The 20,052-nt window shown below is 66.5% G+C and overlaps 1 protein-coding gene across 3 annotated transcripts in view; it reads right to left on the reverse strand.

Annotated features, from left to right (window-relative positions):
* Positions 1 to 19,488, reverse strand: part of PRKAR1B (protein kinase cAMP-dependent type I regulatory subunit beta) — a gene marked incomplete at its 3' end in the record, with an annotated part of 41,982 nt that extends 22,494 nt beyond the window's left edge. The window contains exons 1-3 of one of the 3 annotated variants that reach the window (XM_084884093.1): positions 19,287 to 19,488; positions 9,565 to 9,732; positions 8,407 to 8,498 (exon numbers count right to left, since the gene is read on the reverse strand). In XM_084884093.1, the coding sequence (XP_084740219.1) occupies positions 8,407 to 8,498; positions 9,565 to 9,732; positions 19,287 to 19,451 (425 nt within the window). In that variant the 5' untranslated portion in view covers positions 19,452 to 19,488. Of the gene's footprint in view, positions 1 to 8,406; positions 8,499 to 9,564; positions 9,733 to 16,007; positions 16,580 to 19,286 lie in introns of those variants that run through there. The other 2 variants (XM_084884094.1, XM_084884095.1) reach the window with 2 other exon arrangements.
* Positions 19,489 to 20,052: the final 564 nt, after the last annotated feature.

The following is a 20,052-nucleotide window of genomic DNA, read 5'->3' on the forward strand; positions in this document are numbered from 1 at the left end:
GTACATACACAGACACATGCATACAGTACACGCACACACGCACACACGCCACCGGCAGCAGACGGGAGGAAGGGCCACCCTCCTGGGCAGCCGTCCGCCCTCACGCGGCCTCCTTGGCCGGCCAGGCGGTCAGGAGACCCCAGAGCGGCCGATGGCTTTCCCAGCCGCCGAGCAGGGACCGGGGCCGGGCTCTGAGGAGCCGGCTCACTCGGAGCTGGAAAGCTCATCACGGCCTCGGCTCCGAGGGCTCGGGAGCCGCACGTGGGTGGCCCCCACGCTCGGGGTCAGCGGAGGTCGGGGCAGGGCGGGCGGGCCCCCCAGGCCTCTCTCCGAGACTCTTCAAAAGCCCCGTTCCCGAAGGGAACTGCCTGAGGTCACACCGGGCCGTGATGCCAGGGGGCATTGCAGCAGCGAAGCCAGGGCTGTACGGGGCCCGAGAGGGCCCATCCACTGCAGCCCCACCTGCTCAGGCGGGTCAGCACGGCCCCCCTCGGCCGGCTGGACACGGAGGCCGGCTCGTCCACTCCCTGGGCCCCGCTCCCTCACTACAGCCCGGGCTGGGCCACGTCCCCATTGTCTCTCCCCCCTGACCCCGCCCTCACCTCCTCCAGGAGCCCCGGATTCCTCCCCGTCACCACCCGTCAGGCTCCGTGGTCCCCACACGCGCGTGTAGGAAGCCGGAGTCGGCCCCTGCCCCTCCGCCTGAGTCTGGACCCGAGGGTCCGCTCTGCAGGTGAGCAGTGAGAAGGCCGACGACGCGGCATCTGGGGAACCGGCCGAGGGGTCGCTGAGCCGCCGTCCCCAGGGCCCCGTGGGCCAGCCGGTGTCTGGGGTGGAGGACGGGAGATCCTGGAGCCGCTCCAGCCCTGGCTGCCAGCCTCCCCCCCCCGCCGGTCCCCCCGCCCGTCACCTCCGCGATGGAATGTCTGTGGTAACGGCACCTTGCTTATTTTAAACGCGCGGCCCACGGAGCGATCATGAGATCCGGCAGCTGGACCGCAGCCAGCGCTCCAGCCCGTGGGCGGGAGGAGGAGCCCCGGCTCCTGGTCGCCTGTGCTCTTCCCGCGGCTACGGCTGCGGGGCCACTGGGGCTCCCAGAGGGCCCGAGGCCAGCACAGGCCCGACCACGGACACGGGCCCGACCACGGGGCACGGGCCTGGCCACGGGGTATGGGCCTGGCCACGGACACGGGCCTGACCACGGGGCACGGGCCCGACCACGGGGCACAGGCCTGGCCATGGGGCACGGGCCTGGCCACAGACACGGGCCTGGCCACAGGGCAGGGGGCTGACCACGGGGCACGGGCCTGGCCACGGGGCGTGCAGGTCATGTGTGCAGGACCCGCTCACGGTGGGGGCAGGGGACACGGTGTGAGAGCCCCCAGGGGTGAGAGCCGCTCGGTCAGCTTCTGGGGGGCCCAGTCGGTGACCTCCCTGTGGAGCTGAGAAAGCAGAGCGGGTGGGGGCTGGCAGGGACGTGGAGGTTGGCAGGCATGTGATGTGGGGACCACCAGGGGGGACCACCAGGGGGGGCTCTACAGGCCGCCGATCGGGGGGGGGCCCCACAGGGAGGGGATTCGGTGTTCTTGGTCTCGTTATTGACCCGCTGGCCTTTGAGGAAAGGCTGCTCCTCGGCCCTCACTGCCACCTCTTCCTGCTGAAGGCACAAGACAGGCCCCAAGCCACGCACACAGGCCACACGCATGCACACGGACCACGGCCTCGCACCACAGCCACACTCTGTGCAGGAGGCGCCCGAGGGGCAGGGACCAGGCCGACAGCCACCCAACAGGCCCCATCCCAGGGCCGGGCCACGGAGGTGGTGTGAGGACGGGCCGTGTGTGGATGTCAGGGTGAGGCACGCCTGAGCCCAACCCCCACGGTCCATTCCCGCCAGGCCCACGCCCAGCCACATAGGCCGCCCCAGGACACGAATCACAGGCCTGGAGCCCCAAGGACCCCGGGGCCTGGATCCTGGAACAGCTCCCCAGGACCCCCTCCCCCGTGATGGCAGCCGGCAGGGGGACGAGGACAGGGAGGGACCCCGGTTCAGGAGCTCAGCTCAGGGAGGAGGAGGCTCAGGGATGAGGAGGCTCGGGGAGGAGGAGGCTCAGGGAGGCGGGTGGCTCAGGGAGGAGGCGGCTCAGGGAGGAGGAGGCTCAGGGAGGAGGAGGCTCAGGGAGGAGGAGGCTCAGGGAGGCGGGTGGCGGGTGGCTCAGGGAGGAGGAGGCTCGGGGAGGAGGAGGCTCAGGGAGGAGGGAGGAGGAGGCTCGGGGAGGAGGAGGCTCGGGGAGGAGGGAGGATCAGGGAGGAGGAGGCTCAGGGAGGAGGAGGCTCGGGGAGGAGGGAGGCTCAGGGAGGAGGGCGGCTCAGGCTGCAGGCGGACAGAGCACAGCCCGTCCCTCAGTCCCTCACCGCAGGCCTCTGTGAGGGGCTCCTGAGAGCCAGGCCACCGGGGCCACGGCACACGCACCACCCACACCACGACCCGGTGCCCCACCCACTGGGCCCTCCTCGCCCCAGGCCCCGGCCTCCACGGTGCAGCTCCGTGTCTCCTCCCGAGCCTGCGGGCCGGCCCTCCTCCAGCTGCTCCCTCCTCTCCACCCGCCATCGGCTGGGCCACAGTGACACCAGGTGGCAGCTCCTCCAGCCTGGACACAGCCTCTCCCACACTCCAGCCCGGCCGTCCTCTCTCCCCTCTCCGTGACTCTGTCTCTGTCTCTCCCTCCCTCTCTCCCTCCCTCGCTCTCTCTCTCTGTGTCCCTCCTTCTCTATCTCTGTCTCTCTGTCTCTCTCCCTCTCTGTCTCTCCCTCCCTGTCTCTCCCTCCCTCTCTCCCTCCCTCGCTCTCTCTCTCTCTCTCTGTCCCTCCCTCTCTATATCTGTCTCTCTCTGTCTCTCCCTCCCTGTCTCTCTCTCTGTCTCTCCCTGTCTCTCTCTCTCTCTCTCTCTCTCTCTCCCTCTCTGTCTCTCCCTCCCTGTCTCTCTCTGTCTCTCCCTGTGTCTGTCTCCCTCCCTCTCTCTCTCTCTCCTCTCTCTCTCTATCTCTGTCTCTCCCTCTCTGACTCTCTCACGCTCTGTCTCTGTCTCTGTCTCTCTCCCTCTCTGTCTCTCCCTCCCTGTCTCTCTCTCTGTCTCTTCCTGTGTCTGTCTGTCTCCCTCTCTCTCTCTCTCTCTCTCTCTCTCCTCTCTCTCTCTATCTCTGTCTCTCCCTCTCTGACTCTCTCGTGCTCTCTGTCTCTGTCTCTCTCCCTCTCTGCTCCCTCCTCCTGGCTCAGAGAGGGCACCACCTGCCTCAAGCCGTCCTGTCTGGAGAAGCTGGGCTCCCGGGAGGAAGTGGGCAGAGAGGGAGGGGGCAGGCCACAGGTCCACACACAGGAGGGACCTGGCAGGGGAAGTTCGAGGGGACGGGGGCAGGACAGGTCAGGATAACGGGGAAGCATGTGGACACGGAGCCAGGAGGCGGGGCCAACCCCAGCTCCAAGTCGCCCGCTGCCGACCCCGAGCCGGTGGAGCAGGACTCAAACCCCAACTCCCCCCACGGCCGGGCCCGGCCGCGGCTCCGGGCTCCCTTCGTCCGTGCAGCAGCCTCCGTGGTCGCCTGAGGGGAAACAGCGAATCCTGCGGGTCCCCCCATCGGCCTGGCCCCAGCCGCCCCGCTCCCTCCCGGTGCCACCCGCCTCCCCGGGGACCAGGCCGGGACTGCACCCCGTCCTGCCCCGGCCCCCGGACTCTCAGCCAACCCCGAGAACCCCCAGAGCAGAACCTGAGGTCCCTGGGAGCCCAGCGTCCCCAAACGGGAGGGGCGTGTGCGGACACGGGACAGGAGGTGGCGCCTTAGACGTCAGGCGTGAGGTCAGCACACGACCCAGGAATCCACCTCTGACCCCCTCCCCGCCCCCCCAAAGAAGGCCCAGCGTGAGCGGCATGGTCACTACAGCCCCTGGACGGACGGACACACGGACGCTCGGACCGCTCTCCCCCTCATCGGCCCCGACGCAGCCTCGGACCCAGGACGGTCCCACCGTCACAAAGAAGGCGGCGTTTCTTACCTAAAATCGAAGCAAGGGGTTACCGGGCGGGCGGGGGGCCTGGGGGCCCCAAGGGCTGAAGGCGGCAAACACAGGCCGGCAGCTGCGGGAGGAGGTGCCCCCCCCCAGCCCCCAGCTGTTCCCGTCAAAGCCCATCTTTGTTCCGACTCCCGACTCCGGCACCTGCTTCCCCCGAAGGGGGAGCCGGGCCGGCTGTCTGTCCCTCCGAGGGGAGGCCCAGGCCAGGACGGCCGGGCTGGAGCCGCGGGGCCGCCCCGCCGAACAGAGCTGCTCCCCCCACCCCCCAGCCCTGCACCGTGGGGCAGGACCGGATCCAGGCGCAGCCCGCTCCCTGAACGCCACCCCCACGCGGGCGGCTGCCGGGGCACACACGTGGGACCTGCCTCTGGGTTTGCCCCCTGTCCGGTGGGGGCCGGGGGCACTGCGCAGACACGGCTCGCCGACGCGGGCCCTCCTGTGCGAGCACCGGAATTCCCCGTGGGAGACGCGGCACAGCCCCGGCGCCCGGTGGCCGGCGCAGGGCGAGCGTCGACCAGAACCGGAGGTCACGGCTGGGTTCCCGGTCGGGGCACAGGCCCAGGCAAGGGCTCAGTCCCAGTGTGAGGCGGCAGGAGGCAGCTGATCAGTGATGCTCTCTTATCACTGATGTTTCTCCTTCTCCCTTCCTCTCTTACATCCATAAAAATATTTTTAAAAGTGATCAAATAAAATAGCCTTTTGCAGTCATTTTTACCTCATCCCTGGAGTGCTTTTCTTAACACCGAGCGGAAATAAAGTTTTCTGGTGATAACACACACTCTCTCTTACACACCCTCATACACACACACACACTCACACACTCACACACACTCACACTCACTCACACTCACACACACACACACACTCACACACACACACTCACACTTACAATACACATACACAATCACACTCACACACACTTGCACACATGCACACACACACGCACACACGCGCACACTCTCTCACACACACACACTCACACACATGCATACTCATATATGCACACACTCACACATACACACACACACACACACACACTCACACACGCACACTCACACATGCATATTCACACATACACGCACATGCACACACTCACACACCCCTAGGTCGTCCCCCACCTCAGCAAGTCCAACCTGGACTCCCCCCCCACCTTCCCCTCCCCCGCCCCATGGCACCCACGACAGAAATCTGAGGTGCCTTCCTGCACCCCCTTGTCCTGGCCCACCTCCACCCAGCACCTGCTGAGTCCTGGCCCACCTCCACCCAGCACCTGCTGAGTCCTGGCCCACCTCCTCAGAAATGCAGCACCCACCCCCCCGGCCCCCGAGAAGGGCCATCGCCCCTCACCGGGTCTCACTCGTCCTCCTTCCGAGCACACAGCCCTGCTGGCCACCCTGCTGGCAACACACGCACAGACAGGCCCTGGAGCAGGCTGACCCAGGCAGACAGAACCGGGTCATTTTTACTTATTCATTTTAAAATACGTCTTTGTTGATTTCAGAGAGGAAGGGAGAGGTAGACAGAGATAGAAGCATCAATGATGAGAGGGCATCATGGATCGGCTGCCTCCTGCACGCCCCCTACTGGGGATCGAGCCCACAACCTGGGCACGTGCCCTTGCCGAGAATCGAACCCGGGACTCTAGTCCACAGGCCGAGGCTCTATCCACTGAGCCACACCGGCGAGGGTGGGAGCTTGGTGTTTAAGGGATGTTGTTCCGTCAGCAGCGAAGAGATCGGCCCGTTTGGTGAGGCCTGTTGGCGGGACTTGCTGTTCAGGAGACAGGGAAGCCGGGTTCCCCGTCCTCACACCAAAATAAACGCCCGGCGGATCCAGGAGGCAGCCGATCCGTGATTCCTCATCGCTGATGTTCCTCTCACTCTCTCTCTCACTCTCTCTCTCTCTCTCTCTCTCATCACTGATGTCTCTCTCTCTCATCACTGATGTTTTTCTCTCTCTCATCACTGGTGTCTCTCTATCTTTTTCTCTCTCTCTCTCATCACTGATGTTTTTCTCTCTCTCATCACTGGTGTCTCTCTCTCTTTTTCTCTCTCTCTCTTATCACTGATGTCTCTCTCTCTCTGAGATCAATAAAAATGTCTTTAAAAAGTAAAAGCGTGGCCTTTCCCTGGCACAATGAGGAGCCGGACAGGCATCATGGGGGGGGGGGGGGGGCGGTCAGCCCAGCCTGGTCCTAACCTGGCTCCCCCGCCCCAGCTCTGGGTCTCCCCGGCCAATCCCCGTGGACACCGCGAGCTGCCCGCTCTGGCCGGGACGGCCCGGACACAGCATGTGACGCGGCCGCGGGGCCCGGATCCCAGCCTCACGGGAACAGGCGTCCGGACCCGCTGGGCTCACGTGGCCCCGGTCTGCTGGCCTGGCAGCCTCTGCCGAGAGGGGGTTCGGCTCTGGCCAAAGGAAAATCAAATTCTTCGCGTGTTCAAGCCATTAGGTGTCTCTTCGGACGTGGCCCGTTTGTCTTCCGAGGCCTGAAGGGAAGCGCATCCCAGGCCCAGCCAGCCGGGGGCGCGGGGGGAGCAGGAGCACGGGGAGCAGACGGCCCTTGGCTGGGCGGCCTGTGATCTGGGGGCAGAGGGGGGGAGGGGGAGGAGGGGGGAGGGGAGGGGGAGGAGGGGAGGGGGTGCAGAGCGGGAGCACGGGGAGCAGACAGAGGCTGGGCAGCCTATGGACAGGGCGGTGGCTGTTTTCCCCATCACCTGGGCCCGGGGCCAGTCTGTGGGAAAACAGCTGGAGGACGAGCGATGGAGGAAGACAGATAACAGGAGACAGCTGTGCCCCTGCCCCCCCCCCGCCAGCTCAGCCAGGGGCCTGTTTCCATCAGCGGGCAGAGACGGAGCCGCTGCCAGGAGGGCCGCCCACAGTGGGTGCCCCCCACCCGCCCGCCCGCGCCCTGGCGGCCCGGGAACGGGGCCCAGCAGAGGGCCCGGCGCACAGGGCTCTGCCGGGACCACCCACCCCCCTCAGAGCCTCCAGTTGTCCCTTCTCAGCGCTCGGGCAGCTGCTCGGTCTCCAGGGCCCGGGCTGGCAGCCAGAAGGGCTCCCGTCTCCCTCCTCCAGGCCTGACGTGCCCTCGGGCCGCCTGGACTCTCCACACGCCTCCGGGCCCGGGCGCCCGGCCCTGTGGGGCTGTTTGGCCACTGACCTGAGAGTGACTGCCCAGTCCCCGCTGACCCAGCCCTCCCCGGAGGCCTCCGCGCTGGTCACCGCTCCAGCCCCGCCACAGAGAGCGGAAGGCTCACCTAGCTACCTGCTCCGCCCTGTCCACCCGGCGCTCCCCCCAGAAGCCTGAGGACCTGGAAACGGGGGGCCCGGGCCCAGGGCCCCAGCACAGGCTTCCTAGACACGCGCAGCCTCGATGCCCGGAGGCGTGACCTGCAGCAGCTGGCACTCGGGCCAGGCTGGCCCTGAACTACACACTCACTGACCAGCCGGTGCCAGGGCTGGGGCCTGGAGGGAGAGGAGCTTGCCTGAAGCACAGCTGCCCGGGCGGGGGCGGGGGCGGGGGTGGGGGTGCCGCGGGAGCCGGGGCGGCTGCAGAGCGAGCGCCTTCCCTGCAGCCGGCCTCTGGGGGGAGGGAGGATGCGGGCCCGGCCGGCCGCCGGAGCAGGTGCTCGGCCTGAGGGTCGGCGTGTCTGCCGGCCCCTCACCCGGCCGGGAACGCAGCCCCCACTCCACACCCAGACGGACACGGCGATTTAGAGACGTGGACATCCAGGTCGACACAGACACTTAGTCGCCTGGGGAGTGAGGACACAGCGGCCGCGAACTCCAGCGAACGGCTCAGGGCCGAGCACAGACAGGTGCTGCCCCCACCCCCGCCCCCTCCGGAGGCAGAAGCCCAGAGTTAGTCCCGTGGACACCAGGCCTCCCTGCCGAGTCCCACGGCTGCTCTGCCCCCTCCGCCGCCCCCGCCCCTGTGCCTGCACTCAGGGCCGACCTGAACCGGGTCCGCCCGCACCCAGACCCCAACCTCACACCACACAGTCCTCCGTGCCGGAGGGGGACCCCCAGGCTCTCTGAACCATGTGACGTCCCCCGCACCCCTCGGGGGGCACTCCAGCCCAGGCCCGCGGGCAGCGAGCTCGGGCAGACGGAGCCCCTCACACGGAGGCGCTGGACAAGCTGCCCTGGAGGCCGGGGAGGTGGCCGGCCCCGAGGGCAGCCGTGGGGCCTCAGGTGCCGACCCGGCGACAGGAGGCTGCCTGTGCCGGACGCGGCCCCGCCTGGCCGTGTGCCTCCGGACGGTGCCGCCGAGGCCCTCGGCCTGAGCCGCCGGCCAGGAGGGGCCGTCGGTGTGCCCGGCGCCCCATCCGTACCTCCTCTCGTTGTCGTCCAAGTGGGCGAACAGCACGTTCCTGGAGATGGCCTTGGCCAGCGCCGTCATGGTCTTGTAGTCCTTGGGGATGACCTGTGGGGGGGGGGGGGGGGCGGTCAGGCCTGGGCACCCGGCCCTGCCAACCGAGACACGGGCATGGCTCCCGTCACCCCGGGCACGGCTCCCGTCACCCGGCCTCGGCCTCCCGGGTGCCAGCCATGTCGGTGTGCCACGTGCTTTTAAGAAATAAAAAATAAAAAAAAATTTAAAAAAAAGGCCGAAACCGGTTTGGCTCAGTGGATAGATAGAGCGTCAGCCTGCGGACTGAAGGGTCCCGGGTTCGATTCCGGTCAAGGGCATGGACCTTGGTCGCAGGCACATCCACAGTGGAGGGTGTGCAGGAGGCAGCTGATCCATGTTTCTCTCTCATCGATGTTTCTGACTTTCCTTCTCCCTTCCTCTCTGCAAAAAATCAATAAAATATGAGAAATAAAAAAGGAAGAAGAGAAATCAGGGCCCGAGGTGGCTTCAGCGCTGTCTGGGTCTCGGGGGATGGCCCCGGGGGTCTCGGGGGACGGGCCCCGGAGGCCCGGAGCCTCCTAGAAGATGCCGGAAGCGCGCACGACCCTCAGCCCCCTGGACTGCGCCCTCCTTGCTCCGGTGACCTTGCCAGCCAGAAGAGGGCTGGCCAGTCCTCCTGGGTCCTGAGTAGGTGCCGGGGTTTAGGGAGGGGCCCCCAGAAGTGAGGCGGCCTGCAGACGTTAAGCATGTGTCACTGGTTCCCGCGCTCTCATCAGGAAAGCTCAGGCCTGGGTGTGGGGTGAGGGGTGAGGGGGTGAGGGGTGGGGGGTGAGGGGTGAGGGGTGAGGGGTGGGGGGTGAGGGGTGGGGGGGCGTGCAGGGAGGACGGAGCCCTGGCTGGTCACTCGGGGGGCGAGAGCGTCCACGGACACAGCAGGCAGTGGGCTCACCCCGTCAGGACACACGCAGCACCCACCTTGAGCAGGGACAGCACAGCAATCGATACCTCTCTCCCTCAAGTCAACCAGTTTAAAAAGAGCGAGCCCAGGCCAGGGCGGCTCAGTGGCTGGCGCGGCCGCGGGCGCACAGACACGGCGGGCAGCGGCCCTGACCACGCCGCCGCCCGCGGCCCCACCCACCTTCCGCACGTAGGCCGCGGCGTCCTCCTCCGTGTACACCTCCGCGCTCACGCCCCCGCGCCGGCGGCGGGCCTTCCCCGCCGGGTTCGGCAGCGTCGGCGAGGCCTCCTCATCGTGCGCGTCCGCCTGGGCGGCCGACTTCTGAGCCAGAGCCTGTCTGTTCTCTTCCTGTGGGGGCGGGGGGGGGGGGGAGCCAGGTCACCAGCCGTCCGCTCAGAGCCACGGCGCTGGGGGCCCGGGGAGAGGGAGGGGGCCGGGGAGAGGGAGGGGCCCGGGGAGAGGGAGGGGGCCCGGGAAGAGGGAGGGGCCCGGGGAGAGGGAGGGGGGCCGGGGAGAGGGAGGGGCCCGGGGAGAGGGAGGGGGCCGGGGAGAGGGAGGGGGCCCGGGGAGAGGGAGGGGGCCGGGGAGAGGGAGGGGCCCGGGGAGAGGGAGGGGGGCCGGGGAGAGGGAGGGGGCCGGGGAGAGGGAGGGGGCCGGGGAGAGGGAGGGGCCCGGGGAGAGGGAGGGGGCCGGGGAGAGGGAGGGGGCCCGGGGAGAGGGAGGGGGCCGGGGAGAGGGAGGGGCCGGGGAGAGGGAGGGGCCCGGGGAGAGGGAGGGGCCCGGGGAGAGGGAGGGGGCCGGGGAGAGGGAGGGGGCCCGGGGAGAGGGAGGGGGCCCGGGGAGAGGGAGGGGGCCGGGGAGAGGGAGGGGCCCGGGGAGAGGGAGGGGCCCGGGGAGAGGGAGGGGGCCCGGGGAGAGGGAGGGGGGCCGGGGAGAGGGAGGGGGCCGGGGAGAGGGAGGGGGCCGGGGAGAGGGAGGGGGCCCGGGGAGAGGGAGGGGGCCGGGGAGAGGGAGGGGGCACGGGGAGAGGGAGGGGGCCCGGGGAGAGGGAGGGGGCCCGGGGAGAGGGAGGGGCCCGGGGAGAGGGAGGGGCCCGGGGAGAGGGAGGGGGCCGGGGAGAGGGAGGGGGCCGGGAGAGGGAGGGGGCCGGGCAGAGGGAGGGGGGCCGGGGAGAGGGAGGGGCCCGGGGAGAGGGAGGGGGCCCGGGGAGAGGGAGGGGGCCGGGGAGAGGGAGGGGCCCGGGGAGAGGGAGGGGCCCGGGGAGAGGGAGGGGGCCCGGGGAGAGGGAGGGGGCCCGGGGAGAGGGAGGGGCCCGGGGAGAGGGAGGGGGCCGGGGAGAGGGAGGGGGCCGGGGAGAGGGAGGGGCCCGGGGAGAGGGAGGGGCCCGGGGAGAGGGAGGGGCCGGGGAGAGGGAGGGGGGCCGGGGAGAGGGAGGGGGCCGGGCAGAGGGAGGGGGGCCGGGGAGAGGGAGGGGCCGGGCAGAGGGAGGGGGGCCGGGGCGGGGAGAGGGAGGGGCCGGGGAGGGAGGGGCCCGGGAGAGGGAGGGGGGCCGGGGAGAGGGAGGGGCCCGGGGAGAGGGAGGGGCCGGGGGGCGGGGCCGGGTCGCTGGGGGCACGGGGAGAGGGAGGGGGGCTGGGGCCGGGGCCACGTCACCAGCCGCCCGCTCGCAGGAGCCAGCGGAGTGGGGAAACCGGGCGTCCTCCTCCCCGCCCCCCTAGGCCATCCCTGGCGAACTCCTATACACGCTTCAAGGCCCGTTTCCATGTCACCTCCCAGCTCGCCCTTCCCACCACCCACAGAGCATCCCGTGCCTTCCTGTGGGAGCTCTCAGCACGCCATGGAGCCCCCTCCCCCCCCCCCCCCCCCCCCGCGCGCACGCACACACACACACACACACACACACGCACACACACACAGGGGGAGCTACAGGCGCTGGGGGAACCAGTGACGCAGCAATGAATGGGCGCGTGGACAGAGGAAGGAGATGTCGTCCAAAGCACATTATGCTTTTATTATTATGGACTAGAGGCCCACTGCATGAAAACCGTGCCCAGTCTGCACCCTCTCCAATCTGGGACCCCTGGAGGGATGTCCCACTGCCCATTTAGGTCCAATCCTACTGGGATCAGGTCTGAACGGACAGTCGGACATCCCTCTCACAATCCAGGACTGCTGGCTGCTTGCCTGCCTGCCTTCCTGATTGCCCCTAACCGCTTCTGCCTGCCAGCCTGATCACCCCCTAACCACTCCCCTGCCAGCCTGATCGACACCTAACTGCTCCCCTGCTGGCCCAATTACCCCTAACTGCCCTCCCCTGCTGGCCACCTTGTGTCCACAAAGGGCAGGATCTTTGATCACATGGGGCGCCATCTTGTGTGTTGGGGTGACAGTCAATTTGCACGTCGCTCTTTTATTAGATTATAGATAGAGGCCCGGCACGGAATCCGTGTGCAGGTACGGTCCCCAGGCCTGGCCTGGGATCAGGCCCATCTCCCCCAGCTGCTGGCCCCGTCCCCCGCCGCCACCACCCACCCCCGGCTCCCCGTCCGCCATCAGCCAATGGGAGTCTGTGGCCGGGGAAGGGACCAGAGGTAGCCAGTGCGCCTCCGTGTTCGGTCGATTTGCATGTTACTCTCTCTCGTGTATCGATTACCGTGTTGTCTTCCACGCAAACTGTGAACCTACTTCTGCCCATGCCCGTGTGCGACGCTGGTTCACGGGTTTTCAAGATGCGCCACATGGACCCAGGAAGTCACGGCAGGGAAGGGGTGCTGTACTCTCTGCCCAGCTTTTCCGCAGACCTAGCCCTTCTCCCGAAACAGCCCATCGCTTGAACAGGCGCACCCGGCCCGGCCGGCGTGGCTCAGGGGCGGAGGCCGACCTGTGAACCGGCTCGGGGCTCCGTTCCGTCAGAGCACCCGCCCGGGTGCGGGCTCGTCCCCAGGGCGGGCGGGCGGGTGGCGTGCAGGAGGCGGCCGACCCACGATCCTCTCTCATTGACATCTCTGTCTCTCTCCCTCCCTTCCTCTCGGAAACCAACTTTAAACACACTTTTTTTAAAAATTAAAATAAATAAAATCCAGTAAGCGACCGGCTTCCTCGGGCGTGGACAGAGGAGGGAGAGGAAGGGCCCGCCCGGGAGGAAGCCCGGGGAGGTGGGTGGCACACTCCGGCTTCACCCCTTTCTGTGCTTCCTTAATTTACCGGAGTTTGGGGGAGACCACCCTCTCTCCACACTATCCGGCCGTTTCTGGGAGGTTCAGGCTCCTTTGAAAGAAGCTCCATCTCACGGCGGCGGGACATGCCCGGCAGGACGGACAGCTCCGCCGCCACGGCCCCACGTGTGACGCGGATCGGACAGGCCCCGCGTGTGACACAGATCGGACAGGCCCCGCGTGTGACACGGATCGGACAGGCCCCGCGTGTGACACGGATCGGACAGGCCCCACGTGTGACGCGGATCGGACAGGCCCCGTGTGACACGGATTGGACAGGCCCCATGTGTGACGCGGATCGGACAGGCCCCGCGTGTGACACGGATCGGACAGGCCCCACGTGTGACACGGATAGGACAGGCCCCGCGTGTGACAGGGATCGGACAGGCCCCGCGTGTGACACGGATCGGACAGGCGTGCCCGTGGCGCCCTCGGGGACACGCTGCATGGAGCCTGGCACGCAGCGACAGCAGGACAGGGCCGCCAGCAGCAATCCTGACCAGCAGCTCCGTCCACGCGGCCACGTGTGAGGGAGGAGGAGGGGGCACAAAACCGCACGCACGCCCGACCCACAGGCACGCACGGAGAGACGGACACAGCGGGAGGGGAGGGGAGGGGAGGGGAGGGGACGGGCGTCTTTCTGATCGGGCGTTTCCGTGATGCCGTCCGTGGTGAATCATCCTGGAGGCAGAGCCGTGGAGGAGGGGACGGTCCCGTTCGGAGTTTCCGGCCGTCGGTGCTGGTGCGTGGCTCCCAGCAGAGGCCTGGGAGGTGCCCGGAGAGCCAGTCCCGGCCAGCGGAGCAGCGTGGGGCCTGGGCCTGGAGAGCGGGTGTCGGGACGGGAGGAGCAGCAGCGCACAGTAGGGCAGCACCCAGGGGACAGATATCCCGCAGGCGGCCCCCATGGGGACGTGGCCCCCCAACACCAGGTCCGTTCAGGCACACACCTCGGCTGTGGGTTCGATCACATCAGGGGGCGTATAGGAGGCAAGGGATCAAAATCTCTCTCTCTCATCGATGTTTCTCTCTCTCCCTTTTCCTAAGAATCAGTAGGACACGTGTCCTCGGGTGAGGATTAAAGACCAGTTGCTGCCAGGGGTTCGGGAAGAGAAGAGAGGAGCGGACGGTGCCAGGGGCATCGGGAGCTGGCCTGGCAGCCCTGACTCTGTGGACTGTCCCCTGAGACTCAGTGAACTGTCAAAACCCACAGGCGACCTGACCGGTGTGGCTCGGTGGATCAAGTGTCAGCCTACAGACTGAAAGGTCCCGGGTTCGATTCCAGGGAGGGGCATGCACCTTGGTTGCGGCACATCCCCAGTGGGGGGCATGCAGGAAGCAGCTGATCATTGATGTCTCTAGCTCTCTATCCCTCTCCCTTCCTCTCTGTAAAAAATCAATAAAAATTAAAATTAAAAAACCACAGGCGTACAGCAGGACTGAGCCCCCGCGGGAACCTCGACTTCAGTTCACAGAGATGTGTCCTCCTTTGTGGCAGCTGTGCCCCATCAATGCAGAACGTACGTCGCTGAGCGGAGGCTGTGGGGGGGGGGGGGGTGATGGGAACCTCCCGGCACCTTACATGCCGTTTTCGTGCAGACCGGAAACTGCTCTGAAAAGGAGAGACTTCGTATTTCCAAAAGTGCCACTCAGCGGGCTGGTGTGGCTCAGTGGATAGAGCGTCCCCTGCAGACCAAAGGGTCCCGGGTTTGATTCCAGTCCAGGGCACATGCCAGGGTTGTGGGCTCTATCCCCAGTGGGGGTCATGCAGGAAGCAACTGATCCATGATTCTCTCTCATCATGGATGCTTCTCTCTCTCCCTCTTCCTTCCTCTCTGAAATCAATAAAAATGGGTATTTTTCAAGAAGTACCACTTATGCCCTGTCTGGTGTGGCTCAGTGGATAGAGCATCAGCCTGCAGACTGAGGGGTCCCACGTTCGATTCTGGCCAACAGCAGGTGCCCGGGTTGTGGGCTCGATCCCCATTGGGGGACATGCAGGAGGCGGCCAATCAATGATTCTCTCTCATCATGGACGTTTCTATCTCTCTTCCCCTCTTCCTTCCTCTCTGAAATCAATAAAGATATATTTTTAAAAATTTATAAAAAAGGAGTACCACTTAGGATAAAAAATGAGACGGAGCACAGCGTAGGGAATGAAGCCAACAGCATTGTCTCCGTCGTGTGGGGCCAGGGGCACTGGGAGTGGTCGGGGGACACTCCGTGAAGTGTGTGACTCTCTAACCCCTGCGCTGAGACAAACACAAAATAACGCTGAATGCAAACTGCAGCTGAAATCTCTAAACACAAAGCAGGTGTGAATTAACGACATACGTAAGGGACTGTAACTTGAAAACAGCATGTGTTTTCTTCCGTTCACGAAAGAGATCAGGCTCCGTGAGACGGAGAGATGTTCTGGGTTCACGGGCTGGAAGGTTCCATGTTGTTAAGCTGTCTGCTCGCCCCACACGGACTCCTACACGTTTCAACGGAACGCCAGCCAAAATCCCAACAGGGTTTCCGGGCCCTGTCACCAGGGTCCTCGACCGTGCACCTGGGAAGGCACAGAGGCCACAGGAGACAGAACAACGGTGAGCCCGCCGGCGGGCTCCAACCAGGAACCAGGAGGTCAGGGTGCAATCTGCGGCCAGGGCACCTGCCCGGGTTTCGGGTTCGATCCCCAGTGGGGGTTGTGCAGGAGGCAGCCGATCCATGGTTCTCTCTCATCATGGGCGTGTCTGTCTCTCTCCTCCTCTCCCTTCGTCTCTCTGAAGTGAATGAAAACAAAGAAACGATTTTGAAAAAGAACGGTTAGAAGGCACGTGGCCTGCGACGCTCCCTAAGGACCAGTCACCAGACCGACGTGGGGGGAATCCCTGGCAGGCGAGCCCGGAGCAGAACCGGGCCCCGGACAGGGGCCAGGGGCCCGACCGGCGGCACAGGGACACCCAACCCCTCGGAGAATCGGAGACACGACCTGAAACGCGAAGCATGGGCCATTGAAAAGCCGGCCAGCTGGGCCTCGGAGCACAAACGTTCGCCGTGAAAGACGCCATAGAGAGGAGCCAAGGACGCAAAGAGGCACCCGCCAGCCGCCTGCCTGACGAGGACACGCAGCCACGTATGTAAGGGCACACGTCTGAGATGCAGAGAGCCGTCATGCTCCACAGCAAGAGCACGCCCTGACGGACCGGGCAGACGGCGTGGGCAGACGCTCGCCGAGGCGGAGGGGGGGACGGAGAGGCTGCCGGCCGCACGGGCCTGAGAAAAGGCAGCCACGAGCACCTGACCGCCCCCCACGGCCACGCACTGCGGCGGCAGCCACGGGCGGGAGGCCTCGGTGGGTCTGTCCGCACACCCCTCCGGGAAGGCCGAGCCCTCGGACCCTCCAGGGGACAGGGAGCGTCTTACCCCTCGGTCTCCTCCCAGAATCCCGGCCGGAGACGCCGCGCACTCACCGGGGCCGGGGCAGCGGCTGCCACGGGGGGCCCGCCCGGGCAGCGCCCTGAGCGCTGGGCCATCCTGGTCTGAGCCGCCCGCCACGCCCGCCAGCCTCCGGCTCACAGCCTCCTGCCCTTCCTGCGGTGACAGGGCTTCCGCCGGGCCTGGGGAGCCGGCCTCCGGAGGAAAGACTGCTTCCTGGCCTTATCACTCCCGGCCCAGCGGCCGGGAGGCCCTCCGAGGGGGCGGGGACCGCGAGGCCAGGACCGAGGATCCGCGATGCACCAGCAAGCGCACGCGTCCCGTTCCAGAGAGTCCACGCCATCGCCCGAGGCCTGTCCTGGCAGCTCTACAGAGACAGCAGCCAGCAGCCTAGGTCCGTCCGGGCACACGGCGGCTCGGACGGCTCCTCTGCGATCAGAGACCGCGCTCTCCCGTCCGCGTGGCCGCCGTGGTCTGTGCGCCTCCGGCACCCCCTGCCACACCAGCCCCGGCGCTGAGCCTGCTCCCGCTGCTTCAGGCCCGGCTTCTGGGACTTGGTTACTGATGCAGTCGCCACGGCAACCAAGCCTTGGAAACGAAGGACTCAGGCACGACCTCGGGCACAGCAGGATGCGTGGCTCAGAGCCGAGACTAGACCCGAGGCCCCTTGCGGTGCTGTCTGGGCCTGTCCCAGCCAGCGGACCCAGCTCCCAGGGCGAGAGGGACCCACCAGCTCCCTCAGCCTCCGGCCCCGCCCGGCCTCTCCCCCAGTGCCAAGCCCTCAGCCTCCCTGAGGACCGGCTCGCGCATCCAAAACTGACCTCCTCATCCTCCCGCCCAGCCTGCCTCTTCCCCTCACGCCTGCTCAGCAAGTGGCACCCCATCTACGGAGAGCCTGGGCCAAACCCCGGGAGTGGTGCCCAGGCCTCTGTCCTCACCCCACACCCAGGCCGCCAGCAAGACCGAGCATCCCCACCAGAGCAAGCCCCGCCCCCCCACCATGGCTCCGCCTCCGGCCCCACCTCCCTCAGACAGCCACACCCACCCCACGGAACCAGCGATCTGTCTCCGGCCACCGTATGTGTCCCTGGCCTGCAGAGTGCGCCCTGGTGAGCCCTCAGCTCAGTCCTCCTGGACCGGCCTCTGCGTCCCAACGGGCTCCTGCCTGGGCAGCTAGCAAGTCACACCCTGTGAGACCAGTGCCGGCGGGGGGTCCCCGTGGACGGACCGAGCAGCTCCAGTTCCAGCCACATTACGGTTCGAGAAGGTTAAGGGCACTGCTGCCCGAGTCTCCCACGTCAAACGTGCGGGAGCGGGACTCCCCGCCGTCCTGTGTCCCGCGCTCAGACACCGGTCTCCTCTGCACGTGACCTCAGCAGTAACCGGAGTGGACTGGGGCCCGTGGCCATTTCTACCTCCTCGCTGGAAAACGTGTTTAAATTAAAACAGCCACCCTGGCCCTAACCGGTGTGGCTCGGTGGATAGAGCATCGGCCTGCGGACTGAAGGGTCCCAGGTTCAATCTGGTCAAGGGCATGTACCTTGGTTGCAGGCACATCCCCAGTGGGAGGTGTGCAGAAGGCAGCTGATCGATGTTTCTAACTCTCTATCCCTCTTCCTTCCTCTCTGTAAAAAACAAAAACAAAAACAAAAAACAACAATAAAATATATTTTTAAAATAAAAATAAAACAGCCACCCTGGCCGGTGTGGTTCAGTGGCTAGAGCACCGGCCTGCAGACCAAAGGGCCCCAGGTTCGATTCCAAGGGGAGAGCACATAGCTTGGTTGCAGGCGCCTCCCCGGCCTGGGCCTAGTTAGGGCGCGTGCAGGAGACAACCCCCACCGATGTGTTCCTCTCACATCCATGTTTCTCTCTCTTTCCCTCTCTCTCCCATTCTCTCTAAAAATCATGCTGGCAGCTCCGACGGGACCCCCCCGCCAGAGGCCGCAGTGGGAACCCCAGGAATTTCACTGCTGAGAAGCCACTCGGCACCCACAAAAGCACACGGAAAAGATGGGTGCACCCGTTAGGGTGGCGTTACTTTTCATCTGAAAAGCCAGAAACCAGCACTCCAGCCACGAGGGGAAGGCCGGAGAACCTCCGTGGACTGCTCACCCTCACCCGGGGCTGGCAGCGCGTCTGTGGGGCGTGGGACACACACGTCACACGGAACACGAGGGCGTCTACGACAGGATCGCAGAGAGGAGAGCCGACCAATTCAGGTCTCTCTCCGCTCACCCCGTGTCCCTTAAAAGGCCTCACTGCTCTAAGAGTCTTTTAAGCCCCAGCTCCTCTGGCTCAGTGGATAGAGAGTCGGCCTGTGCCGGAAGGGTCCGGGGTTCGAGACCGGGTCAAAGGGAACATGTGGAGGAAGCGCCTGGGAGTCAGGTAGTGGGCTCCATCCCCAGGAGGAGGCGTGCAGGAAGCAGCCGACGAATGCTTCTCTCTCATCACTGATGTTTCTCTCTCTCCCTCTCCCTTCCTCTCTGAGAGCAATAAAAATATTTTAAAAATAAATAGAATGTCTTTTGACAGATTGCTTCAAAGGGAAGGAATGAATGGTGGCTTAGTATTTATTCATTCATTCATTTTATTTCCCTGGTCCGGGCTCTGTGGCTGCGAGGCCCTGCCCAAGGGGGAGCCGCAGGGATCGGGTGCTGAACAGACTGAGCCTGACCTGACTCCACTCAGGCCCCTGGGATAGAACAGGAACAGAGACGGGACAGGGACAGGGACGGGGATGGGGACGGGGACAGGGACGGGACAGGGACAGGGACAGGACAGGGACAGGGACAATGACAGGCACTGCTCAGGGTGACAAAAGGCCATGAGGGACCTTGGGCGGCACCAGAGAGCTTAGGGGCAGGTCAGGGATGCAGGCCGAGTGGACAAGGCCGGGTCCCAGCAGGGGTCTCCCCACCCCACCCCGCACACATCTGAGGGCACTGCCCCCCGAGGGGGCAGATGAACGGGAGTCAGCTCTGACAGCCGCCCACACCACGCCCTCAGAGCCATGCCCTCTCCCAGGTGCCCGTGGCATCCATCCCGGCCGCCCACCTGGCCCTTCAGGGGGACCGGCCCTGAGCCCGGAGCTGCCTGGACCGGGAGGGAGGGGCTCTGGCCGGCAGCTGCAGGGCGAGCCCGCGGCCTGTCCGCAGGGCCCAGACGGGGTCCCGTGGGCGACGGAGACCATGGGCACGGGGCCCCGTGGGTGGGCACCCTGGGGGAGAGGGGAGAAGGGGCCGAGCCGGCGGCCCCCACACTGACCTCCTCCAGCGCCTGGAAGTGCTCGCGCAGGAAGCGCAGGGGCCGGTCGGGCCGGGCCACGCACAGGCGCACCACGCAGTCCCGCAGCGCCTGCTGCAGGCCGTGCCGCTGCACGTACCGCTCACAGCCCCGCAGCCCCTCGTCCTCCTCGGGCGGCGAGGCCATGGCGCCCGGTCCTGTCCTGTGGGAGACAGGCCACTCAGCACCCGGGGGGGCCCCCAGGCCACTCAGCACCCCGGGGAGCCCCCCAGGCCACTCAGCACCCCGGGGAGACACAGCCACTCAGCACCCCGGGAGCCCCCCACAGGCCACTCAGCACCTAGGGAGCCCCCCATACATCCACTCAACACCCCGGGAGACACAGCCACGCAACACCCTGGGGAACCCCCCCCACAGCCACACAGCACCCCGGGGAGCCCCCAGGCCACTCAGAACCCCGGGGAGACACAGCCACTCAGCACCCCGGGAGCCCCCCCAGGCCACTCAGCACCCTGGGGAGCCCCCACAGGCCACTCAGCACCCCGGGGAGACACAGCCACTCAGCACCCGGGGAGCCCCCATAGGCCACTCAGTACCCTGGGGAGACAGCCACTCAGCACCCCAGGGAGACCCCCCCAGGCCATTCAGCACCCTGGGGAGCCCCCCAACAGCCCACTCAGCACCTGGGGAGCCCCCCCCCAGGAACAGCCTTTGGCCCCGGCCTGTCCTGGGGGAGAAAGGGAGGGACAGAGCATGAGCCTCGGACTGAAGGGTCCGGGTTCGGTTC

Source organism: Pipistrellus hanaki (assembly GCF_964339955.1).
Source record: "Pipistrellus hanaki genome assembly, chromosome: 5".
In the NCBI taxonomy this organism is placed as follows: domain Eukaryota; kingdom Metazoa; phylum Chordata; class Mammalia; order Chiroptera; family Vespertilionidae; genus Pipistrellus; species Pipistrellus hanaki.